This window comes from Leuresthes tenuis, unplaced genomic scaffold (assembly GCF_036924035.1).
Source record: "Leuresthes tenuis unplaced genomic scaffold, fLeuTen1.0.hap1 SCAF_9, whole genome shotgun sequence".
NCBI classification, from domain to species: domain Eukaryota; kingdom Metazoa; phylum Chordata; class Actinopteri; order Atheriniformes; family Atherinopsidae; genus Leuresthes; species Leuresthes tenuis.
In genome coordinates, this window is record NW_027325363.1 from 18953101 (window position 1) to 18980653 (window position 27553).

Consider the following 27553-nt stretch of genomic DNA (forward strand, 5'->3'; position numbering starts at 1 on the left):
ACTGAGCTAAATTTGAACATGACGACATGGGAGGACATAAAAAGAGGAGTTATGTGAATGCTACAGTGTACATTGGCCAAAGGAAACCCCTCTTGTCAGAAATTTGTTACTGCTATTACAGACTTATCTTGTAGTGACCATTTTCCTAATTATACTTGGATTAAAACTCAAGACGCTCAGTACAAATTTCTCTCACCTAGATTCCATGAAATGTATCCCAAATAAAGCAGTGGTTACCAGAAGTGGCAATTCTTTTTCCATGACATTCAACAGCACACATAAGGAAAAAATACTGACCCTGCAAAAAATTTAGATTATATCAAGTTAACAAAATGCATACATACTCTTTTTTTATTTGTATTGTAATTGCAATACCACAGTTACCTAAAAACTATCTATTGCCTTTCATAATCCCCTCTCTTGTCCCGCACTTCTAATTTATTCCAACTGGAACTTTCACACGACGGTTAGAAAAATAGTCCAAAGTAATTATGTTCTTACCTCCCAGCCTTGACTGTAATCTTGGAGACAAGGCCTGTGTTCGCCCTCGTATGGTCCAAAGCGTTCCCCGACATTCACCCTCCTGCGGCTCCAGATGCCCAGACCTCCGCCTAGGGTTGCTGACTCTCGCAATTCAAAGCCCGGGGGAATGGTCAAATCTTCTTGGGGCAAAAAGATGCTTGGATGCTGGAACGACAAGTGGTGCTGGGGTGAGGAGTCGTCGTCAGAGAGTGGGGAGGATGCTGGGTCCTCTGCCAATGCCAAAGATGGTGTAGGATCACCATCAGAGCCACACACGTCATCTAAGATGTTGGCTGGATAAAGGGCAAAGTCATCGTTGCCATCATCTGTGAAAGGAAGACAGACTGTATTTGAAGAGGATGCTCAGAGACATTTTTTGTGATTGCTGAATTATCATAGAATAATGCAAACAACAGCTTATCTTAACAAAGTACTGAGTTTGTATCTTTGCTCAACTATGGAGCATAAACTAAAACAGTATTTTAATGTAGCTTTCTGGTAAAGAACAAGATAGCATGAAACTTTCTGTCACTTATGAATCTATTCTTATTCTTATGAATCAGAATTTTTAAATAAGATTTGATAGGTCAATAAAAAGCTTTTGGGCCCTACAGCAAAAACAGGGTATGTTTGCCATGTGGTTAAGCTGATTCCAAGGCGAGAAAACAAGGTCTGCTCAGCATTGTACAGCCCTGACTGTTTTATATTTCCTTTTCCTGAGCTCTTTCTCTGCTGTACACTGAAAACAGAGGGAAGCACATGAGGGTTAATTGTGAATAGAGTAAAACAGGACAAAGAGGTATGACCCTTGAACCCACACAGGGCTTCTTTATAGTGCTACACGTGCCTGGTGGAGCTCAATGGTGGAGGAGTGATTGAATTAATCACAGTGTTGACATAGTCTGCTGTGGAGCAGAGCAGAACTACTGTGAAGTCTTGGTAAAAACAGTTTGTTTCTTGTTGCAGGTAAGTTGAAAGAAGCAGTGAATTTAGAAAAACTGAAATATTTGTACGTAAAGACTGAAAGATAGGGAAAAAAATGCATCATAAGAGTCAATCAGAGATTCTGACCAGACAAGCACAGACAAAGCTGTTTTCTGACAAATCAACAAAGCAAAGTGTGGAAGAAGTCAGCTAGCATGACAGAATGCCAACCAGGTGTCAAACAGTGAGACAGACAGACCTAAAAGCTGGAAATGTTCCACAGGAAGCTGCTGCTTTGTGGTGGGTTGTGCCTAACGCAGGCTGACAAGTCCCGGGTAGAGGGGGCTCTGCTAATGAGGCTCAACAACCCATCTCTGCACTGATGAACATTCCTGAAGGGCTTCCTGTGTGACACTGTACCTCTGCGCTGTCAGCCATGAAACCCTTAATCTAAACAGATAAACACCCATAAACTTCATGCTCACTGGCCATGAAATAAGAGTGCTTCTGACTGACTGAAAGGGTCATTGTGTCTGGCCACAGGGGCTCATGAGCTAACCTGAGAGATTACCTCAAGACTTGAATAAAAACATTGACTGAGCTCCTATCTCAGAGCTGCAGCATTTTTTTGAAACACAGGATAAGTCTGGTGTTTTTCTTCAACAAAATATGACTCTTATACAGCAAATAGATGAGAAGAACCAGTGGCGATGAGAGGCCCTCAGCAGGGTCTCCTTGTATCGCCTCATCTTATCAAACAGAACGGCACACAAACACAACTAAAAGACGTTTTCCACCTGCTGGTGAGGTTGTACAATGACGCCTGTGCAAGAAGACATAGTTGACCTGTGCAGAAAGTGTCAGTAAGTAGATTTTTCAACAAGGAAAACCAAGACTGTCTGTGACATGTTAAAGTTAGACGTTCCTTTCTTCCTTCTTGCTCCCTAATTGTGAACTCATTCTGGCTGTTTCATGCTACGCTGAACAGCCAGTCAGAGAGAGCTCTCTCCTAGACAGACAAAATACTGATTCTAAAAGTTGAATCGGTTGAAAAAAAAGATGTCGAAGGAGTCCAACAATGGCAACGTTGTGCATGCACTGAAAATACAAAATAGAGACAGATAATCACCGGCACTGCAGATGTGCCCAACGACCAGTTGTTGGGTTTGGTGTATAAGTCTGCTTCAAGGTCAGTGCACAATGTGAAGTGAGAAAAGAATGCAAAACTGACAAATGCTGTATAAATTGTACATAAGCTGTTTGTTAAGATTCATTAGTTCTGCCAAACTATGTTTGCTGTCGGGAATATAATCTAGTTAGTGTTTTCTGTGGAATGTGGTGTGTGTGTGTATATGTGTAGAAACATATCTTCAACTTAAGAATTTCTTTTTCGTCATTCCCTGCAGCAATACCTGATCACAGTGTATTTGCAATTATTGTGTTTGACACACACACTGTGTGGGCGCAGTGTGTTTGAGGGGAAAGTCTTTTAAAGACTCAACTGAGCTGGGTCGGGCATGAAACTCAATGTAGCCCTGGGAGTCAGCGTAATGATTTTCAGCACACAGACTGTGTAACGTGGTTACAGACCTAGATGTGAAGTTTGCCATATGGTAGAGGGACAAGGGCTTTTAAAGGTAACTGTATCCCTCCGTTGCTGTTTCTCCTCTGACATTTCCCCTCTCATGCTGGTCTCCAAGTTTATATTTGATTTAGGCCAGATATTCTCTCGGTCCACTGGATTCAATGAGAGCATTTTGAGCTCGTAAACATATATATTTCTGTAAGGTAAACGTTGGCCGAAAACAAATATGCAGAGCTCAAAAGTTTAAAAATTGTGGTTACATGTGCAGATGATTGATAAGTCAAAGGCCCTGATTTTGCTCAGGCATGTGGTTCAACAGGGACAATGCAGACGGTCAGATCACTACATGTGCCTGTGTGTGCGTGCATTTCTGTGTCTCAGCCTTTGTAAAGCAGAAAGTCCTGTTTGTTTGTTCAGTGATGGACATTACTTCATCAGTGCAAGCTAACGCCCCTCATCAAAGAAGGAATTTTGCGTACAGAGGGGGAACTCCAGCTGGGAGCAGCATCACAATGTCAGCTGCATTAATAACAGAGATGGTACCTCATGATAGCAAATGAAAGCCAGTGCAAAAAAAAAAAAAAAAAAAAGACAAAAAAGAAAAGCTTTGACGTTGATCTACTCATAAGACAACACAAAAGATTTAGTGCAAAACAGTAAGGAAAACAATATCATCTCCCCATCAAAATCAGCCATTAACACAGGAAAATACATCGTGACACTGACATAAACACAGGCATGCGCACACTTGCTTATATATCATGTATTCAAATGCTTGCGCTTGACGCAAAATTCATTCGTTTTTATTTAGAGGGAAAACATTTGTTCTCAGGCCTGCTATCTGCATGGGTGGAATGATTTTCACCTCTGCCACAAGGTGTTGGGCGGACTCATACATCACATGATTACCCCAAGCAGCGAGCAGGGCCGCCATCATCAGGGAGTGAATTAAAGATGATAGAAAGAGCTATTAATCACTGTGACAAAGCCTCTAATGGAGGTGTGACCCAGCCACTGCTGACGGGACGCCAAGGGTACGCACCCATGGGACAAATGGATACATATGTTTACAGAGAGAATAACCTACCTGTGGACACACTCAGCCTCTATTACCTCAGTTTTTACCGTAATGCTGTCTTTTTTGCTCATTCTTCAATGCTGTCTTTCTAATAATTCGTGTCTCTCGTTATGTTTATTCATTTTACTCTATGTCTCATTTATGGCTCGCATTTAGGTTGGCTAAACTAATGCTTGTTAGAGTTTGGTGTTAAGGTTTATTTCAAATCACGTGTGTTAGCACATCGGTAAAGAGATACTTCAGAATATTATGGATTTATTAGAAATTTCTGAAAACAACAAGGAAAACCAGGTCTATGAACTCAGTTGCAAATTCCTTTTCCGGGTCTTTTTTAACCGTATTTCTGCTGGACGTACTGTGAGGTGTGAAATGTGAACATCTTTCGCGTACTCAGCCTAAAACCAAATTGCAGAACACTTCATTTAAGCAGATAGAAGTGGTTGAAATTTTGACTGATGGGGTCTTAGATCATGAAATATGGAAATGAACTCCTCGCCTTTTGAGTACGACCTCGCATGTTTATCTGCAGACATCATTTGTTGCCTATGATAACAGGCAAATGTGACGGGGGGGCTTACCCTTGTACAACAGGTCAAACATAATCACACTTGATCCCCTCCATTAGTCATCATCCAATTCTGAAACCCCTCTCTCTTTACAATTTTCTCTGCTTTCCATTTCTTTCAATGAGCTGGGAAAATCATGAAAAGATGCAACTGCTGTTCCGCTCTTGGAGCAGACGCAGCTAAAGTAAGCAGCACATATCCAGAGACATTACAAGAGCTTAGAATGTGTGTGAGCACAACATGATTGCCGTTATCATGTCCTCAGGCTTTTGCCTGAAACATAAGACACCCTGAGAGACTGAATTCCAAACAAAATAAAAATGATTACATTTCTTTTGGTTAATTTGAAAAGCTCTCTCAGCCATTGCCTATCACAAAATGACTGCTGTTTATTTGGTAAGTGCTGTTAATTACAGTCCATCACTGTGCGCCTACATTCCCTCAGCAGGGTGTGTAGGAGCCCCAAGGCCTCAAGAGAGGGAATAAGCTTCCTAATTAACTCTGTCTTTGTGCTTAATGGAGGCCTTAACACTGCTTTTGGGAAGTCTTTTGGTCCACGGGTCTGCTGGGGTGACTGTGGAAGTGGCTGATACAAACCACAAACATTCAAATCCGCAGGTAGCTGTGTGCACGCGTTTCAGACAATTGTCCACAGTTTGTCTCACAATATGTGTTTTTTAACAAAGATCTGTATTTTGCCAATTATGTTTCTGAATGTCAATCAAAGCAGGCACAGTTTGAACAATTAAAATAGAAATTCAAAATTAAGATACACATGTAAGAGATTCAAATCAAGCCAAATTAGGTCTTCATTCATTAACAAACTCTAGAAAATCTCACACTTGGTCAGATAAGAGCACGTAATGCAGGTGCTGAAGTGCAGGTTCATATACAAATTCTCATCAAATCAGCATTCCATGTTGTGCAAAAGGTTTAAGGACACACAAAAGAACTCACACATAAACATTAAAGAGTAGAGCTCTTAACACGGTCTTAATTAATGAGAGCACTGACAATGTTTTTTCACCTTCTTGTTAGTCAACTACTCCCCCTTCTAAATGGAAAACACTCCATTAAGGTCCCTGCACAGTGTTACCAATTAACATCTTGCAACAAACTTAAACTTCGAGCTGGTCCCTCTGTGCACACACACACGCAGACACCCAATTAATTAGCATTAGTTGTGATTAATAATGAGCGTTCTTTAATGGTAAATCTGCAGCTCCGATGGCAGGCTGACACAACAAAGGAGCCAGTGTGCGAGTCAGGATTTATCTGGGGAGCTGCTCGGGGATTTTAACATGTTTCTCACAGGCCTGACAAATGGCCTATTAATTATCTAATGTTGTCTGACAACAACCGCTTGATAAAGATGTATGTTTAGACAGGGTGAGGAGGGGACGATACAGCAGAGGCAAAGAGGAGTAACGGGAAAAAAAGAGAGGGAATATTTCTTTGCATAGAAAAAGGAAAATAAAGAATTTGAGAGAGAGAGAGGGTGACGACGCTTTCGTACTCCATTTCATGCAGTTGTGGACTGCTGAGTGATGCACGCATGCATATACACGCAGCGGTGAACAGTTGCAAATGAATTCTTCTTTACTTGATACATTTGTATCAAGAGATAAATCACTGAAGTGAGAAAATCAATATGTAGGATTAACTAAACACATTTATGCTTGATGAAATGCTAATGAATGAAGTCTCGTTGCACAGAGATGGATGTGTAACACACACATCTATACACACACAGTTAAAGTCCTAAAACCACAATCAATATCGTCAACAAAGAAGTCTCTACATAAACCAAACCACTTCATACCATTAAGTCTCTAACAACATGGAGCATATGGACATCTTTCTTCCAACCCCTGCTTCCTGATTCAATCTCAGTCCTGACTCTAATTTGACTCTTCCGCCTCAATGTTGACAGGTGTTCTTAAGAGGGACGCCAGTTGCCAAATTATTTTTTATGATTGTTTTAGCCCGGCATTTGGCCTAATGAGATAGGATCCCAGTCGGACGTTAACTCAAGCCTGTCACATGTAAAGCAAACAGAATAACAACCGAGCACTCACATTGTTTCCACAAGCCATACATCAGCTGGCGTGCAGAAGGACGGCCCTTCTGATCACACACTGACCCCAGGATGGTGAAGATGAGGAAAGTGAGGGAAAAAATAGAGAGAGGGAGGATAGGAAATAAAACTGGAGAAGTGAGGGATTTTGAGAACTGTTGCTGTCTAAAATTGTGAGAAAGAAGTTACTCTCAACGTCCCAGGAGCATACACGATTGTGCCTTTCCCCGTCTTACACGACTTTGTGCTTTGAGCAAAGCTCAAATTTGTTATGATAGCTTGTGCTTTTTGAACAATTTTCAAGGGGGTGATGTGGAAGTAAATAAAAGAAACAAACAAAAAACACCTTTTAAATAATACATGCTTCAGAAAGCACAGAAAATGGGTTGAGAAAAGCCATCAATCCCATCACCACCGCTTTCATCTATCTTTCCAATCCCCCATCCTCACCTCTATTTCTATTAAAAAGTAAAAGGTTACCAAGTGCTACAATAATGTGACAAAACAATATGGAATACATACATGAAATGCATAAAAAAAGGATTCAAAAGATAATGCTTATCATAAAATCTGTACAATAACATATATGCTGGTGCAAACATGCATTGAGCAGTCCCGCTCCATCCCGTTTCCTTCACCCTCTCATGTCATGGCTAACTGCCATTGGGCCCTAATATAATTATGGCTCACAGTTGTGCACATTTGAGAAATTGATTCCTTTGATGAAATGTGAGTGAGGCAGGTCTGGGCAGAGCAGAGCGAGACGTATATCCAGAGTGGTTGCTGCCAGCCACTCCAGCCCCGCGGAGGGCCCCCTGGGTACCAAACCGCCAGCTCAACCCAGCACAGCCTGGCTCAGTCGTTAAAAGAAATGATAGCATATGTGCTTTGTTTGAGTTTGATGTCTTCGTAATGCATTACGCAATTAGATTGATTTGACAATTTCCATTATACTTGATAAAATATTTATGTAGGCCTGAGGATGGTAGTTCTTATCAAAGCGGGCTGATCTGCAGTGCAGATGGGAGCTGCGGTCTGCAGTAAGAAGGCCATCAGCCAGTTAAGGCTGAGCAAATGTGTGGGTAAATACAATATACCATATACAAGTGCTTTGAGTTTGTATATGCAATGTAAAAATGTTATTTTGTAAGTCATGCAACCAAGCTTTTGCATGATTAAGTGTTATCAAGTGTTCAGGCCAGCTCAATCGCAGGAGAAGAGGTATAACATATACATTTGTTCACATATCCAGAACATTGTTTCTCAATTAAGGTGAAGAAATTGTGACACGGTAACATTTTTCTTTGTTATGTTGTAAGCTGGAAGCTGTGTGTTATTAATCCCCAACCATATATATATCAACAATAAACCCAACCATGATTTTTTTTTCTTTTCTTCTATACCTTAACCTAAGCATACAGAGATCAACGCAAAGTTGAATAGTGAAAAGTCCCAGGGCAGTATTAGGTCAGATAGAACTTGAAGTCAGTTTTTTCACAGGAGAGTCTGCAGTGTAACTTCCACACCTTCCTTCCTCCTTATAAGCAATTTCAGCATTTTTTTCCTTTTATGTTTCTGCAATATTTCTTTTGTGACAGTTCCTTATAAACAAAAATGTAAGCAGGTTAGAATTTGCCAATAAAAACGTAGGCCTACTGGAGCTTTGAAAATAAGGTCATTTTACAATTTTTGATCATGCGTAACAGTTTCACAAAATGCTAAACGTAAGCATATTACTATTATAAAAGACAGACGGAGGCAGGCAATGATTTTGTGGCAAGTGTGGCGCAATTTTTTGAATAGTTAAGCTTTGCAGTGGACACATTAAGTCATTACACATTTCAGAATGAAACTGTGTTATTCAGGCACATCTGATTGAGATCCAATGCATACAACTTGTGTGTAATTCAGTGAATCAATAACCTTATCCCTACAAATGTCTTTTTTCGCTATTGTGAAAATGTTTCAGCAGGACATTGGCGACAGTTTTTGACAAAAATCACAAATCACAAATTACTGCACCTTAGGTTTTCAATTGCTTCAGCTCAATCCTGGAAACTAAGATATCAACTCATAATACTTTACTCGCATTATCCAATGCCACTTCAGTTATCTGATTTTCCAGTTGGATCATATATAAGATGCAATATCTACAGCATAACTCGTATGTGTCTAGTTGAATTTTTCAATCATTTGACTCTCTTGATGTCTGTCGCCACTTTCTGTACACGCTTCAAAGGCTGATGTAGAAACGCCAATAAATAAATCAATTTAAGCAATACAATCACTCCTGCTCAGAGGTGAGTCTCCTTCACCCTTATTTCCTTCCCCATCCTCTCTTTCTCTGGATCTCCCCTATTTTTCCCTTTTCTCACCTGTCTCCCCTCTTTGTCCCCCACTCGTTTCGCACCTTTCTACAAACCTCTCAATGTGCTCAGCTACCCCACATCCATCACAGCCGAGAAATTTAAGGAGCCAAATTGGCCTCATCTGTCTCAATGTTGGATGCAGATGGAGTTTCTTCTGTTGAGGGAGGTGTAGTTAGTCACCCCTGCCGCCCCTACCCCTTCAATGTACTGCCTTAAAGCCAAGCCAGTCTATACCAACGCTTTAGAGCCACATGAAGAAGTGGGACTGTTGGGATAGAGAGGGCACAGTGGTAAAGTGACCACTGCACTGACCACACACATTCTCTGCTTCATTCAGTTTTCTTTCAATAACATTTCTCGTTTTTCTATTTTCCATCTAGCCTTTATTCTGGCTCACTCTACTTCGCTGCACTTCCTCACTCTTGCTTACCAACACTGTCAGCACAGACACACACACCCACACACACAGAAACACTAAGCAACAGTGGCCATTGCACAGCCTGCAGTACAGTGTCAAGCAGCTTGGGCCGACCTGGCTCGTTAATAAGGGCCCTAAATGAAGCAGCATGCATAAAACATGAAGCGCGGCGTGCTGCCGTAATGAACTGCTGCTCCATAATTGCATCTCAGAGCCGTAAAATGAAGACAAAATATTTGAAGAGGGATTCTGTCACCTCTCTGCAGACGCAACACTAATCACAGGCGTTCTGCGGGGCCCCAGGGGTCTCCGCCTGACAGAGAGCAGGGGCTAAACGCCCAGGGCGGTGACATTGGCAACACCCTCCAACTGATGGGACATAATTGAATAATTGCTGATTAGAAATTAGGGGGTGAGGTATTAGTATAATAGTGTCCAGTGTGTTATCTGAAATGATCCCACTGGGAAGGACAATATGAGCTCAGGAATTGTTCGGAAAAAAAATGTCTATCTGGTGTGCCTGGAAGGAAAATATCATTAATCTGAGAGTCTGAAATCTTTTTAAAGGAAAGTGGATTATGCAGAGCCTAAGATAGAAAAGTGTTAATTTAACCTTTTTAAGGAAACCAGGTGGGTGAACATATTAGAGTGTCTGGCCCACATCAACAATATGTTTTTACGGATCAATTTACCATTAAGTTAATAAAAGGCAAAACAAAAGGTGCAAAGAGAAAAGCATAAACACACAGACAACAGACACTTTCCCACACACACATCCACAGTGACAATCTCAGAGACAGGCAGGTCTCCAGATGAGAGATTGGAGTCCTACCCAGGAGTGTCACCCAGACAGTTAGAGAGTTGCTGTACTGACAGGGTGGCTGTGGTGACATAATGAAGGTGCTGTGGCTGTCACAGGGGGTCAGTGGTGATCACTGCGATCAGCCTGGGGGGGGTTACGGACACGTATAATGGATCTCACAAATGACAAATGGCCCTCAACTCAGGGCTGAGGCATCTGACAAACTCAGGCTCATCATTTGGACACACAGACACACAAACATGAAGGCGCAACACAAACAGATTCTTTGAAAAGACACAGTGGACCCATGTGGATGTGGAGATTTAAACACCTACAATGTGTAATCTCACTTTTGCTACCTAAGTTTTAAAAAGTTTCTTTCTTGACAAACCAATAGAAAGTAAAAAGCAGCGGCTTGTATTTCTTTCGCAACTCTTCGTTTAATCAAATTATTCAACTTTCACTCGGCGTTAGCAGCTGTTAGAAGCTGTTCAAAAAGTGCCCTAAAGTTTTGCTATTGCAGCAGTACAGTGGCAGGTCAGAGGTTATCGACGCGGGCATTGTTTAACATGCACAATGGGCCACATAAATCCAGAAAACCCCCACTAGAAGTATTTGGAGGCATGAGAATACGCAGACCCAGAATATTTAGAAAAAACCTGATGCAGATTCAATCAAACAGGCCTGATCCGTATTCAAAAAGCTGAATTCAATCAAATGGAGGTCTGTGTTTGGTAAAGAAAGAAAAACTATTCAAAAGCAGGACTATTTTTAATGTGACAAGCTGACCACCTACTACCAACCTGACATCTTCCATTTAACATTTTAGGAAATGAATAGACTTTGTCTGAGGGGTGTTTTTCTCCTTCTCTGGGTCTGCCTGCCTAAAGCGCTACCACAGCAGAAGGCCAATTCCACCTTAACTTTGTTATAGAACTTGTTACATACAATAATGTCCGCGGACACAGAGACTTTCCAAACCACGGTGTGACATGTGGAATAGACCCGAGCATGGAAAGGTCCTGGAGAGGATGTTTGTTTAATGATTGTTGGAAGGTTAACATTCAGCTGAGCAACAAAATCCCCCTCGGAGCACTGAAACTGTTTATGTTATTTGTTATGGATGTCAATTTCCCTCTATTTAAGAGGCGATTTAACTGGACAATACAGTAGGATTGTGGTCTTGTATGGGGATTGTTGTCTTCCTGTGTAACACACTACACAGCTCCGCATGGGAATTTGGATATAAACAGCACAAGGCATTGTGACTGCTGGGCAATCAGTTTGATTGCTCAAAAAACATGCCAAAAACTTCTATCACAACATCTGAATGTTAAGAACTGGTGATACAAAGTTATTTTTGATATATACATTACGTATTGTTCTTTACTTTTAGCATTATTACAAAGTGTAAATCTTAAAACTGACAGTAAAATATATATTCCATGTTTGCTAGATTCATTAATATGTTTATAGAACAGCTCTGCATTATAGTTTTAGCTACTCACACTCATATTTAGAAAAAAAGACACAAGTGAAAACATTCTTATGCTGGTCGGGGAATGAGAGTGTGTGTTAACGTGTGTACGTGTATTTGTGTGTTTGAGGAACTCAGGGAGTGGACATAAATATAGAGCGACAGCTGCCAGATGACAGTGAGATTAAGGTGGGAATGTAGAAGGACAATGAAGGAAGGAGAGGAACATGACAGTAACGACAACTCAGATTAGAGTGAGGTCCCAGGCACACACTCACGATCCAAAGCACATCACCCACAATCCATCTCTTCACTTAGGGAGAGGTGCGGGGGGGGGGGGGGGGGTGGGGGGGGCTGGTGGTAGATGGGAAATGCGGGCCAGTAACGAGTACTCAGTGTGTCATTCAGACAGATGAAAAGGATCACAGAAATCCCCTGTTTCTTCTTCCTAATTCAAACAAACAGGGACTCTAAACAGAGCCACATGGCCTTGCTTAATGACTGACATTTTGTTTAAGAACCATCCATAATGACCTGGTTTGAATTTAAATAGTTGGTGTTTATTTCGCAACGAACTGCCAATATTCACCAATGCAAAATTCCAAAGTGCTCGAGTGACTTGAGGCTGTTGACTTCATGCTGTATTTCGCTCTTTGGTTTTCCTGTTTTGAACATATTTGGAGTAGCATGACTGTGGAATTAATGACAGATTGCCTGAACATATACATGTTATGCATGAAGTAAAATAGCGATCTGTTACACTAATGCATTCGATGCGGGATAATTTATACAAATGAGTTAAAATCTTTGGAATATTTTACTGTAATCCCACCTTAATGCAGTTGTTAGAAATCTAAAATGACATTCATCGTATTTGACAGGTCTTTAAACTGAACAAATTTAATCAATCAAAGCCTGTTATCTTTTAAATATAGCTAATTGATATTAGCTAACATTGCATTATACTGCAAAGAAACACAGACTTAATTTAAGAATCAGTCTGCATGAAAATGAAACATTTCTGGATTGACTTGATATGTAAAGTAATTACCACTCACAAAACAAGAGCCTAAACATCCTTTTAACTACTTGATACATTGACAGTCTCGTAAAAAGGACCTGAATTGAAAGCACCCCCCAAAGACATTCAGTGCTGCTGCAAATTAATAATCACCTCATTCGAACCTTCTGCATGCACTCATGTCGCCGAAAATCAATCAGACTCTACTTTTTTCATATTGATGGACTGAGTGAAAGAATGCAAACTCTAAACTAACAATGCCACAACCATGTACAAAGATGGAGATCAATTGTAATTAAAACTGAACAAGTGTTCCGCTTTATACTCTCAAAGAGTGCATTGGTCATTAAGTACATTTTCACCAGTTATCAGTTCAAGGTTTTAAATGAAGTTCATGCCTTCTGCCTCCTTTGGGATAGCGCTCACACTTGCGCAGCATATTTACTCGTGCTTGCTTTGCAATCAAAAGGCCGCCAAATTAAGTATCAAACAATTTTATGTTATGTGTCAGTCTCCAAAACAATCTGTATTAGAAGCACTTAATTAAACTTTCAAATTCAAATGTACTAATCAGTTTGGGCAGAGTGGGCACCTGCTTTTCCCACATGAAACGCCACGGCTGGGAAGCCCGGTCCATTGCCTGCTCATTAACATGAAGGTGCAATTTGCATTTCCTGATGGACTGTTTCGGTTTTTAATATCCTTTTTTTCTGCTCTTACATCAATCATGGAAGAGGGAGGCCACCATGGGCAACGATTAACCCTCCAAATCTGCCACAAAACAAATATTACAAGAGTTCACTAATTTGGAGATCAAAAAGCCACTTGTCCATTATATAATTGAAATGAAGGTGGAGTGTTGCACTTCTGAAGAGCTCTATAATTACCAGCTGTTAATTGCACACTTGTGGTGTCTCAGTTTTAATTAAAAAGAGCGGCTCGTTGCTGGACGATAAGCAACGGTGGAGAGGCGGCAGTTTAATCAACAAAGCAAGAGGAATTTGTTTCTGCTGTGGCCAGCAGCGGGCTGGAGAAATCTTCAAATAACCCAGGGAGATTAAAACATGTCCATTAGGACCAGTCAGGTTTTATTTGGGGTGGCAGGAGCGAGGTGCATTTGAAGTCGTCCTGCTGCACAGTCCTCAGAGAAGCGCAGCCGGGGGTGCGGGTCTAATCAGTCCGCTGCTGGCCCTGAGCGCTCAAGTGGAGGAATCGGACCCCGCTGGTGGTGAGAGAAGTTAGAAAGGAAAGGAGGGAGAGAGAGATGGATGGAGGGAGAGTGTAAAGGAGGTAGCACGGAAGGAAAGGCCCTGAATCACTCTCCCTTTATGTTTCTCTCGCTTTCTCCTTTCCTGCTCGAGCCTATTTGACGTATTTCAGTGACTAGTTTGACAATGAGACAAAAAAGTCTTTAAACTCCAAGTCGCGCTTTTCACATCGTCCGTTTGTTTCACACATTAGTCACGAAAAGACAGCCTGGCAATCCACACAAGCATGCGCTATCTGTCCAGGATGTGTCAGTGCCCTTAGACAATACACAAACAATCTCGGGTCCCTTCGACACAAGTTCCACCTATTTCATGACCTCTTGAACCATAGCGGCATACCATGAACCAAAAAAACAAAAACTAACTCCTGCACTTCATAGTCCCAACATGTGACTATAACTCACGCAATGTTTATCTGAAAGAGACAGTTACCTTGGTCAGCAACTCTGGACTGCCTCCAGGCCTCTAAAGGCTCTTGGAGCACCAGCCACATATATAATACTACACGAGTACACAAGTGCGATAACCTCATCTACCCTTTTTCCGACCTCTTTGCTCCTTCGCTGATAAAACTGTCTGCCAGGAAGTGTCCTTTGCTGAGCTTCCTCCCTCTCGTGCTCAATCAACACCTGTCACCACGGCGGAGGCAGTGCTGTGATGCGGAGGCACTGCCTCAAGAGGTCCCTGCATGTCTGAGAGAGATATTCTAACTTCTTCTAAGAAGAGAAAGAAAAATAACGGTGCACATTCCATCCCGTTGAAGATTAAACATTTAAAATGCACATCTAAGAAGTAATAACAAAATCACTAGGGGCTTCCCAGACCCCCTGAGTGTTGCAACACTTTTAGATAAAGGGCTGTGAGTTTATCTAAGGAAACAGTCGCTGGGGCGAGGATGGTCTGGCCTCACTGACAGATTAGTCCAGCCCAGGCCCACTTCCTGCCTGCTGAGGACACTAATTAGAAGGAAGGACTGACACCACAATAAGAGCTGACAGTTGAGTGCACTTAGTACAACTTCACACAATCCACTGCTGTACTAGTACAGCAACCACGCCAAGTCATAAATTTCATCACATTAGCTAACGCTTATCTGATGTGACAAAGTCAACCTGGATGTTGTTTGGACAGAAAAGTACAAGGGCAGTTCTGGGGTGTTGATTTATCAGTGGAAGTATCCAAAGTGTTTTATTTGAAATGTTATCAACCTCACAGCCTACTCCCTCTTTCTCTTTTTCTCCCTTTGGCCCTCACCCTCCACACACCCTCTCTGTGGACACACATACACAAACCAGGGGAGACAAAAGTCATTGTGAGCCTTGCCATTTCCCAGTGTTAATGACATCCTGTTTACAAACACGTTGAACGGTGTCACAAGGGTCATGGTCACTCACACCTTCACACTCTGTCCATCTAGTCTTACATCTTCTTCTTCTATTCAAATGACCTTTGACCTGACAAGGCTTCCAATGTGGCTACCCCTGGGAAAGATATAAACACGCGAAAAGGATGTAGCACACCGTCCAACACCCTCCTGCAACAAATAGAAGTGTAAGTACAAAACACAACATAAGAATAAGTGGGAAAACAAAATCTCGCACATACTCACATCCACACAAACATTGCAATCATTATAATCCTAAAATCACCAAATGGAGGAAAAATGTGCTATTACCCAAAGGGCAAATTTACAATTTAGTTACACATACATGCATGTAATAGGCTGAGCTGTTTTACAACACCAGCATGAGCCGAGCTATTGTTTTATTCTGAGAGGTGCTGGCTGTTATTGGATTGTTTTACACTAGCAGGGAGAGTTTTGTTCCAGAGGCGCACTGTGTGGTGTGAAGTGTGTTCGAGTGAGGCACACAGAGGGAAAGATAGAAGGGCATATGCACAAGTGTGGCACCCTTAAGGGTTTAGGAGTGTGTGCTGTGGCGGCAGAGCTTCTGTTGGTGTTTATTCATCGGGAAGTTGATGTCTTCCCTGCTGAGGTCTGGCAGGGGTCCTCTGATTCAGGTGGTTCTTCTGCACGCAAACCTACAACTACGCCAATGCCGTCTGCTCTACGAAACAGTTAGAAAAAGATTCAAAACTATAGGATTCTTTGTCAATGCATCATCACCTAAGACAGGAGTGGAGCAATAACAACTACGTGTTTAATGCAATACCAAAGGAAATAAAAGTCACGCTGACTTTGTGTCTGCTTGTGAACATGCTCCCATATTCTTATAAAAGCATCGCTCCGTCTCCGTATCTTAGATGAGGTGAGCATGCTGACTTTGAAAGCGGAAAAGCGGGCATTTTCTGGTGCTCTCTGTGGCTGTGCCAGCGGGCGGAACGCTGCGTCAGTATGGGTCGAGCGCCACAATGTGCCTGTCAGTCTGTGGGACATCCCAAAGGAGAAGGGCAAAAGGCAGCCCCCGCCAACCTTGCCCATCCATCATCGTGACACCACAAGCTGCAGCCATGGGAAACCCACCGCTGGCCAGTCGCTCTGAACCAGAGCTAGGAGGGGAAAAGGAGGGGAGACGAGACTCGCCACCCATTAAAAACACATTGTTTTGTTTATTATAACTAGTTAATGAGGTTGAAGTGAAGGCTCGCTTTGTTTTTCAAACACTTCCAGAGGGGATTTGGAGGCAGAAGGCCCCATTGCTGGGTCTGGGCAAAGCAATTCATAAGGGCCTTGGTGTTTTATAATAGATGGTATATAGATTTTATGGGAGAGGAGTTGGCCATGTTTAGAGCGAGATGCTTGATTCTTGTAAAATGAATGGTTTTTAGGGCTTTTCTCCATATGCTGAGCTCAGACTCAAATTTTTTTTACAGTTTGCGATCCCTCTTCCCTTTTTCTCAAAACCACTTTGCTCCATTGTCAGATATCCCCTAGCTCATGAATCCAAACGAGGTCTTGTTATAACGTTAGAACTAGAATCAGCTGTTTTAATAACTCTTTTAACTGTTTAACAGCAGTGGCCAGCAATTGTTAAAAAAATATATATGTTTAAGAGGAAAGAAGAAGAGAAATTGCATCTTTTGTCAGAAAAAGCTGTCTTTTCTGATCCATGGAAGAAGTTTTTTTACTATGGAAAAAGAGGAGAAAGAAAAGACAGTTTCTCTGAAAGTAAGGGACTGAAAAGTAGTGAGTGTGCAGCATCAGCGGTTTGTGGAGCCAGAGGCCCACCGTCTCCCTGTCTGGTGGAGATAGGCGAGAGAGCCCACTCCCTGTCCGGCCTCAGCGGGGGTCTGCACTGCCTGCTGACATGTCTACTTTAATTGTTGGCATTAAATCACTTGCACTTTAGCTCAAGATGCTATCTGCCAGGCGTTAAGATCTTTTACAGTAGCCAGTGTGGACTGCTTAAATAAGAAACACCCAAGAGTGACACACGTATTCATCGTAAGTCTCACAGACATAGGTGCAGAGGCGTGAGCGTGTACGCACACATGAAGTTAGATTAAACAAACACAAGCGCACGCAAACACAATAGAGTCCTGTGCTGGACTGATTGTCAGTGGAGTGGACGGACTAGCAATGGGACTCCACCCCACCCATACTATTGGCCACCCGTCAGTCACCGAGCACACCGCACCACCAGTTACACCACCAGCTGTTTGCTTTAGGAAGGTGGCTCAAAGCCAATTAAAATACACTTAGAGCTGTGTCCGACTTGTGTTTGGAGAGATAATATGTGTCCAGGAGTCCAGTCAACATGGTGTATGCAAGCAGGCAAGAGTGGCACACTCTGCGTTGCAGCCTCAGACTGCAATGTGCCATCATAACACAGACAAGATACTTATCTATGAGTCAAAGTTAAAGCAGAATAACAGACGTTCATCTGATACCGTTTGTTATCCCTTCAAGAAAGAACAATATTATCTTTGATTTCATCATCAGCAGATGTTTATGTTGCTTTAAAAATATCTGTCTGTGCTTTGGGCAATGTAAAGAAATCACTTGAGCTGTCAAAACAGGATCATAGGCACAATGTAGGTGTTATTTGTTCTAAGCTCAATAAAAATAAGGCTGAGACTATGACTGAAAACATTAATCATTCAAAATTAGCAGCCTTATACACAAATGTGAAACATATGGGCTTACTATTATTTGGGAAAATACGCACACAGGGGCAGACAATATCAAGGTAGTAAGAGAGTAATAACACACACACACACACACACACTGCTGGAGGAACGGGGTGCTGATGTGAGTTGTGGTGAGTGGTGAGCAGAGACGGGAGCTCCATGTCTGTTCAGTGTGTTTTAAGAGTGTTTAAATGAGTGAAAAGTCAGTTATGGCTTCCAGATGGGGGCCAGTTTGATCCGGATCATTCTGACAGGCCTGGACTTTGATGTGCTGCTGCCTATTACTGACATTACAGGGAGACAGGCATATTTCTCCCTAATCACTTCCAACTCCTCCACACCAGCCCTGCGTATGGCCTGCACCAGCTAGACACACCATGGCGGGGGTCTGTGTCTGTGTTTATGTATAAATTATAGTGTGTGTGCTTTTGGGAGTGTGTTTGCTGTGCTATGAATAAGGCCCAAACTTTCTGTGGGTGAGAGTGCAAATCTACACCTGTCTCACATAAAATAAGCAGTACAATTCACAGTATTGACATACACATTCATAACAGAGCCTGCAGTGGCCCAGCATGTCTGAATTTGTGCTCGGATTGTGTTTCAACCTGATTTTGAATGTTCTCCTGAAGTTTCATCATAAACCCTTGGTTTCTAATGAGAAGGGAGAGGACCAGAGAAGAGAATATAATGCCTTCATTTGTGCTGAGGGGAGAATTCCCTTGAAAAAACATCCATCTTGTCAGGCAGGTTAAATATAGTCTAGACAGACAGAAGGGAATAATTCCTCCACTTCCCTCTCCACCCACTCTCCACAGTAAGCGCAGTGGAAGTCATTTCTCAGTGACCACAGAGGGGGACGTCCAAAACGGCAAAAGGAGCGCCACATTGCTCCTCACTAATCACTCTGTGACCCTGAGACCACCCCTCCAGTACCGCTCACAAGTCCTCCTCCTCATCTCCTGTTTTTGCGGGATTGTGGAGAGGGATGAAGAGCGGACGAGTGAATCAGGCCGAAGTTCCCCTCTTTATCTCTCAAAGACAGGGGAATGCCAAGAGGCCGGCACTTTGGAATCCACTGTTTTGTCTGTATCTTGGGGAGAGCTGAGCTGAGTCCACTTAGAGTAGTGCATGTAGGTATTCAGGACAAATGTAGAGGGTCCTCCAGTGAACAATGGCACAGCTTTGGGACAATGTGAGTCCTTGATGAGGGATCTGTGGAGAGGTGCAGGTGTCTGAGGTGAAGAGCTGTCTCTCAGGCTTGACCCACTTATTTCTTCTCTTCTCATCTAGCTTCTTAATATACATGTCCACACACCACACTTTGCCATGCTTAGAAATGCCATATACGCCTGTACATGGAATTGGGCAGTGACATTGGTCCACTTATGTCAAAGACTGAGACAGGAAAAGGCCTTTGACCCCATGGCTTCACTTTACATTCCTGGCAATTGCACTCCATCATACTTTGTGCTGGAAAAAGCAAACATCTAAATAAACCCTGTCAAACCATGTTGTCCATCTGCCGGCAGATAAGATGAAGAAAACAAGCCCATGTTCCATAAACACAAACATGGGGAATCACAAATCAGCAGCCACAGTCACCACAACCATAAATTAGCCTCGGAACCATTTTTAGCTTTTAAATTCAACAGGGAGAGGACAGCGAAACAACCCACTGTTTAAATTCTCATCACTGCTGTCACTGTGGGATCAGCACCATGAAACAACACTGGGATAACATCTACATGAGCCGGAGCGAGAGAGACACGAAAAAAAAGTGGTGACCACTAAAATGCCAGCTGGCGAACGGATGCAGGGCTGGGCTACCCTGCATAAAGTGTTGACTTAAGTTAGAGAGCAAGAGAGAATAAGGAACAGCCCCCTAGTGGAAAAGTTTCAACTGTTTCTCTTTCTTATAAAAGTAAGGAGAGTGCTGCTTATCTGAAGGTAATTATCTTAGAGTTGTGTGTCAACAATTGTTTTGTTGGGACAAGTCAGTCTTTGTTACATGCCAAAATGAGTCATCCACAGTTCAATCAATGGCAGGAAGGGAAAATAAATTATTGTGCTCTGTTTAAAATGGTTCCTCTCTAATTATACTTTAACCATCCCGGTATATGGTAAAACATACTATACAGGCTAACAAAAGAATTTCTTAGAAATTCATTCTTCAATGTTTTCCCATTATATTACGTGGGTGAGAACCTCTGGGAAGATATTACCTTTGTGCAGGAGCTCTTACAACATGAAATGACAAATCGACAACAACCTCGCACTGAGCTCTCAGGAGGGTACGTGTTAATACTCTTACTCTCCTAGCTGGAGCATGCACAGCCTCGGAAATTCTACACACAAATTTATCTTATTTTACCAACTTATTTTCATATCTATTTCTTCTCTTTGTGGATTAGGCAGTAAATAAAGCCAAGAAGCCCTCTGCATAGTAAAATCATTTGGAATTGCCACATTTAAAAAATGCAAGGGAGGTGCAGCCTGAGCCATCCTCCTGGATTTGGGCAAATTCAGCTGATGCAAAACAAGGAATTAATTTGAGGGGAGCGGCTTGTGTGCGGAGCTCGGCGCTCTGACAAAGATGAATGGCATCATTCCAAGCGAATGGTAATTTCACTTTTTGTGACAGTGCTTTAGAGCAAAAGCGACTCAGAACGCACAAAGCATTTGCAATCCCATTGAGAGCCCTTGGTACCTGCCTATCAGACACTGCACATTGTTTACCAATCATCTGATATTGATTGGTTTCAGACTAAAGTTTGAAGATGAATTAGAGTGAGGGAAGGTTAAGTCCTAACCTTGAAAGATTTAGTGTCTATTCAGCCCGCGTGTAGGACTCTCCTCAGCTCACTCAGAGAATAGAGAACTTTTAAATTCAATAGGGGGTGGGAGACACAAAACGTGTCACATTCACCAAGTGAATCCACTGGAAGAAACGCAGAAGAACACCCAAAAAGCATAATCTTTCTCCCAGTTGATAGAAATGGTAATTGCATGTGTGGGATAATACTTTGAAGCCAAGGCCTCGGTCGGACAGACCGCCTATTTAGGTTAAAAAAGGGGCAACAAAACAGCTCCTTCTCAACGCTTTTGTTCACTTCTCCACTCTTTTAAATGTTTACTGAAAAAGAACCTTCAAATCCACTCTCCATCTCCTTCACAATGTGGCACCTATCACTCTTGGGTCCATGGACACATTGTATTACGTGAATCATTTATATGTAGCGATCATTCCCATGAATCATTTTCTATTTAACATTCAGCGTCTCAGGAATCCGATTTTCATCCTCTTGAGGTAAACAAAACCATTTTGTGAGATAAAGGACATCATTTGAATACTGTTACTTTGCTACACAACAGGCAGCATGAAAATTTTAGGGAGCGCACTCTCAAGATGAGACTATCCTTTATATCTAAACCGTCATTTCTTAGTTGCTCTGCCTCTTTAGATGGTACTCTGATGCTCCTCAAGCCACGGCCAAATGACAGAGCTCCACAGGACACGAGGAGTGTCCACTTTAACATGCTGCACAAGTGATGTTCAAACAATTTGACATTCATATTTTGACATTGCATAGAGTCAGGAGCAAGCTGGTACCTAAGAGTCCCCTAAGCTTGTTGAGATGTACCATCTCTCAGCATGATATCGGTGCTCTAAATGGACCACTGTGTCACCCATCACAGCTTGGCCACACCGCTTAACATCCCCCTCCCATCCAACTCCAGCTGACAACTCCTCAGGTCTGCTGCAAGGCTCTTCAGCCCACTCGACCTCCCGACACAACACAGAATAGGCGCAGACAGCACTAACCTCACAAGATGACCAGGTTAGAGGTCATATCTAGACAGAGCACGCCAGACTCGTGGTTTGATACGGAGAGTAGAGAGCAAACACCATCCTCATAAAGTGAGTTGTTCAGTTACATTTGAAGCATCCCTTCAACATCATAAAAGTAGTGGGAAAACTTATTTTATTATCATTTAGAATATATAAAAACCTAGTGTAATGCAAATTGAGTACAGTGGGAAATAATCAAAAAATCTGAATACAATAGATTCCAGATGCATATGCCAGCAGTCCAGCGGTTTCTTTACATTACAAGGTCTGTGTCAAGTACAGCGCTACTGCTGACAGGAAGCAGACAAAGCTGATGGATTAGAGGGAGCTGCTGAGGATGCAGGTGCATGCGTCATGACATCCAGAAAGACGAGAACCACAGAGGGCGGACAGAACAGGAGAGCGGGGCTCAGGGTCTGACAGTGGTTCTACAATTCAAGAAGTGGAGGATGGTACTAAAACCTGCAGCTAAAGCATTATAACACACAGATTGAGACAAATTCACTGAGATAAGGAAAAAAAAAAGCTTTATCTTTCCATTTTCCTCTGAATTATTAATATGTGCTAATTAGTGATTATTTCATAATATTAACTTGCGGGGAAGATACTACTTTTCAATATTGGGAATTATAACAAAGTAACCTACAGTTATTCTAAACTATGACAGTATCAGCACACACACAACACACACACATATACTGGGGCCTCGGGGCTCAGCTAACCCTTGCAGCCTGACCGTCAGCTCTCAGCTCTGAATACCAGCAGCACTTAAACTTTCCCCTTTTCAAACAGCAGAGCACAAAGAGAAGACCACATCAGTGGCCTGCTGTTCATCCCCACAGACGGCTGAGCGCTGCTGAGCGCGGACAACAGGCAGGTCCCTGGGCACGTCCCCACATAATGTCCTCATGTCCCCCATCCACTTTGCATCAGGTTAAGAACTGTATGCCGTGTATACGGTTCTCCCATGTGAGACTAGATAAATGACAATTCTTTCGAGAGAGGCCGTCAAAAAGAGAGGGAGCAGTTGGGGTAAGGGGGCTTGGTACTGCAGCTGTCCCACTGGCCATGTCCACCCCCTGAATCCCCTAACCACCCACCAACACCACCCCCGGCAGCAGGTTCCTCCCTACAGACTGAAAAAAAAAAACACGCTTCATTACGTCCTCTCTCCCCAGAGCAGCTAGGGGCCTTTCAGTGCAGATAAGCCTCTTAGACATGAAGTAGCGCTCAGAGCTGCATTTGAGTGACAGCAGGAAGGTTTAGCCATTCACTTGACAATGCTCACATTCTCTGGCTTTAATCTAGGAGGCGGACAATGATCTGTTTTTTAAGGCCTCATCTCCTCTGCTTTTCCCACAGCAGTAGGTGACTGGCACAAGGAAGAGAAAAAGAGACAGAGCGGGCTGAGGGCCGGCTGGGAGAGCGCGCTGCTATCTCTTAAGGCCTCATGTTTCTTTGACGGTCCAGACTGAGGTGGGATGAGAGGTGGGGGCGGGAAGTTGACGGAAGGCAAAGTGCATCAATCACACACACACACACACACACATATGCATAGGCGCAAACAATAACTTGTGATGGTTGAGTGCGTCTGTGTGAAAGACAGGCAGGTGAGAGGCCTGCTGGTGACGTGGCTTAGTGTAGAGCTTTGTCATTCTTATCTGCTCTGACCACTGACATCCATCCCTCCTCAGCCATTGTTTGGGCTTCTATGATGTATTTATGGGCACGGTAATGCACAGCCAAGTGGGGAATACAAAGTAAAACAGTGTGAAAAGAAATTTGTTTAGATTCAATGACACAATGTAACCCTGTGACCTTTTTGGCACTAATGGGCTTTGATGACACAACACATTACATAGTCTATGTTAACTTTTTATGATATTGAGAACAACTGATTCTGCTGATTCTGATTCCTGGTTAAACGTGAATACCAGGAAAAACGGGCTCATTTGATTGGTTTAGATTCGTGTATGTCACTTTTAATTTAATTTTTTCCAAACCAGCATTTCGTGAATATCATGTTAGAATTTGTGTATTTTTCAGTCAGTTTTCCTCATGTACTTTTTCTCAAAGGGCATGCCACATAGATAAAGTGGTGGTGTGCTTTTGATATTCATTTTCTGTAGAGAATCTACAATGTCTTTATCTTCATTATGAGAAAATCCTTAGTGGGAAAAATCCTGTAAAAAAAATGCATTTAGAGATATAGTTAGATATTCCAACAAAGTACTAACACTCTTCTTCAGTCAAGTGAACTGATGTTTTCTCAAAGGATGTGAATGTGTAAGTATTTTTCCAGGAACAAAATGAACAAATAACACAAGGAAAGACAAAGTTTCGATATGTTAAAAGCCTATGTGGATTATTTTAAAATCACTTCACACTTCAGACTAGTTTGTTTTGCTCTATAAAAAGTGTGAATATCCACACCTCATCTACAATAAACAGACACTGCGTTCTACTGAAACAGCCAGAGAAGCAAAGCTGAAGCCATTTCAATAGACATTTGTGTCTGTGTGTGTGTGTGTGTGTGTGCCTGTGTGTGAACGGGAGGCCAACACACGGAAACACGTCCTTCAAGAGACATGTTGTAAAACCCTTTCACTGTCAATCACTGGGCTACTTATTACTCTAATTGGATTATTACTACAGTTTAGCTCTGTGTACACCTCTCTGTTTCTGAATGTAACAGTGAGTCTAGCTGCTAACTGTGTGCAGAAAGAAAATGAGTCTGAAATAGAGTGTTTGTGCAGCTGAAATAATACTTCAGACTTCAAGAGTATAAAGTATAAACTGTAAAAAATAATGTAAGGAGTCACTTTTTTAAGAATGTTGGTTGATATAAGTGTGGTATTTTGAAATTCTACTTAATAGATGACTGTTGATTAATTTAGTGTTTGAAGACCTACAACTCCCACTGTGTGTATAGCTGAAGAGTGGTAACATGCACATAAAAGCGCTCAGAGACATATTCAAACTTTGTTCTCTTCTGTGCACTGCTATACTGGCCTATAAACCCCTAAATCCTGACATCTTAATACTATTTCTCTCTCTTTGCTTCAATTTAACACATGTTTCTGTGGTAGAAATGAATAAAACGGCCCAGTTTTGAATTTGACAACCACACATTTTTCAGATTACGCATCAGGATTTTGAGCCAGTGTTGAGTTAGGGCCGTTGGGTTAAGGATTTCAAGTTCCACATTCAGGCGAGAACATCACTAAGATTTTGAAAATGACTGTTCTTCTAATTGGCAGCAAGGCAGTTCAATTTAGCTTGCACTTTTGAGAGAAACCTGCGCGCACACAGACAAAAAAAAAACCAACTGCCTCTCGGCATGTCCTCGGCACCTCATCCTTACTTTCCTCGCTTCTCTTACAACTTTGCTCCCATTAATCTCCCACACCTCATCACAGTCCCAGCACCTCAACCCCAGAAATCTCATATCCTCCGCACACCTTTACCTCCTCTCTGGGCTCAGCCACAGCTCTAAAATCCCACAGCTAATAACTCCTTTGCGTGTTCTCTACCACAGGACAAATCCCACCACCTACTGTCTTTTTTCGATAAACATAAAAACAGAACTTTGTAGTCTTATCTTGAGTTCATATTCTTCAGTCATATGCATTTGTCAATAAAAGGTGCACTGAGACACCTGGTGTGTGCATTCTGAAGATTGGGACAACTTAAAGAGAAAAAAAGATTTTTTTTAAAAGTGTTACCAGCATACAAGAGACACACGCATCCCTTCGGGAATTGACAGGTCTTTTTCAAGCCTAAAATACAGACTAAATACAGACAGAAAAACAAGGGCCGTAAAAGAGGTAAAGAAAGACACAGTCAAGCGGTAAGATAGACATATCAGAAGACCGACAGACAGAGACAGATTGGGTAATTAGACAAACATACAGTGAAGGATCATTCCATTACACAGAGGGACTGACGTGGCGGCGAATCAGACAATGGGCCGATTCAGCATACTGCTGAGTGTTTATGTCCCCCGTCAGTCTGCATCACCAGTGTCCCACTGACTGCTCGCAGCTGACGCCCCTGACACACACACACACACACATCTAGTCACCTCTTTGACCTCACAGGCTGAAATTGATGTACACACACTCCTGCTTTGCTTTCTGTCACATGTCAGCGTATCATGTCCCATCTAACCTCAAAGCCTCAGTACTGTACATGTGTGTGTTTGAGAGAGAAAAAGACATAGGGTGAGTGTGTGGGATTTGTGCGTGTGTGGGTGGGGGTGTTTGTGTGTAAGTAGGATGAATGAATGAATGAGTGCATGAATGGGCTTCTGTTGGACTGCTCTTAATGACTTTATTTAGAGATGTTGTGTTTAATGTCAGGAAACACCAGTCATGTATGCTGCCAACGACATCTGTGGTGGAGGGGCAGCGTGACACTAGTCCACTCGCATCCTCAGACCTTAACCTCGCCACAGTTTCTTCAGTATCTTCTAACAGAGCCATATTGATCTGGTTAACAGGTATGGAGTGGGTGAACATTGAGAGAGATGAAGAGGAGGTCTTTCAGACCTTTCCCACTTCTCTTGTAACGCTCTATCACTCATTCTCAAATTTCCTCCTAAATTCATATTAGTCCTCTTCATTATCTTGCTTTTCTATACCCCTTGTTCCCCCTTTTCCTCCCCTCCTCATGCTTTCTAATGCCAGCATAAAACACACCAAAAGTTTTCACTGGATCTGGGTAATGAGGCAGACCTTTGACCTTGCCTTGATGACTTCCATACCTGTGCATGTGCAGGAATACATGTGGCTGTATGCATGTGTGCGTGTGCCTGCAGCTGGTGGCTGACAGCGACATGACTAATGAGGGCTTGGGACAGAAATAATAGGTGGGAATTATAACACAAAAAGGGTACAAGTGCAGAGGAAAAGGAAGAAGAAATGTCAGAGCCACAGACAAGATGATAGGAAAGAAAAAGAAGGAAAAAGAAGAGGGACAGTTTAGAATTTAGCTGAATTAGTTTTAATAATTACAGAAAGTGCAGCCTATAACCAACAAAAGGACCCGAGTGGAAAAAGTTTGCAATGTTTCAGAGAATTGGCAAACGAAGGAAAACACTGTGCCGAACCCAGATTTCCATGAATTATTTTAGGATGTTTTCACACCTGAAAGTCTGCACCATGCTCAGATCGAGGTTTATGCAAACAAATCTAAAAACATTCGACAAAACACCTAACTACTGTAACTCTGGTAAACATGGATGATAACTATCTGATGTTGGTTTCCACAATATAAAGAGCAAGACAACTGTCTCTTTCAATAGAATCTGAAAAAGCTGAATCACTCGATTGATCATATAAAACTATAGCCAGCCCTCGCACATATGATGATGTTAGAAATATGTCTAAAACTAAAGCAGTAGTCCAGTTAGTCAGAAGTCTTCTAAACTTGTTTTTTTTTTTCAGTTAATTTGCAGACTTACCACAGCTACGCCAAGTGAAATAAATGAGGAAAAGGGCATATTT

The 27553-nt window shown here is 42.2% G+C and overlaps 1 protein-coding gene across 13 annotated transcripts in view; it reads right to left on the minus strand.

The window, feature by feature from the left end:
• mecom (MDS1 and EVI1 complex locus) overlaps window positions 1-27553 on the minus strand; it is a 127738-nt gene that overhangs the window by 86721 nt on the left and 13464 nt on the right. For 12 of the 13 annotated variants that reach the window (XM_072392694.1, XM_072392690.1, XM_072392688.1 and 9 more), the window contains exon 2: window positions 502-848. The exons of the other annotated variant lie outside the window; for it this stretch is intronic. In XM_072392694.1, coding sequence (XP_072248795.1) covers window positions 502-848 — 347 coding nt within the window. The remainder of the gene's footprint in view (window positions 1-501; window positions 849-27553) is intronic. 13 annotated transcript variants of the gene reach the window in all.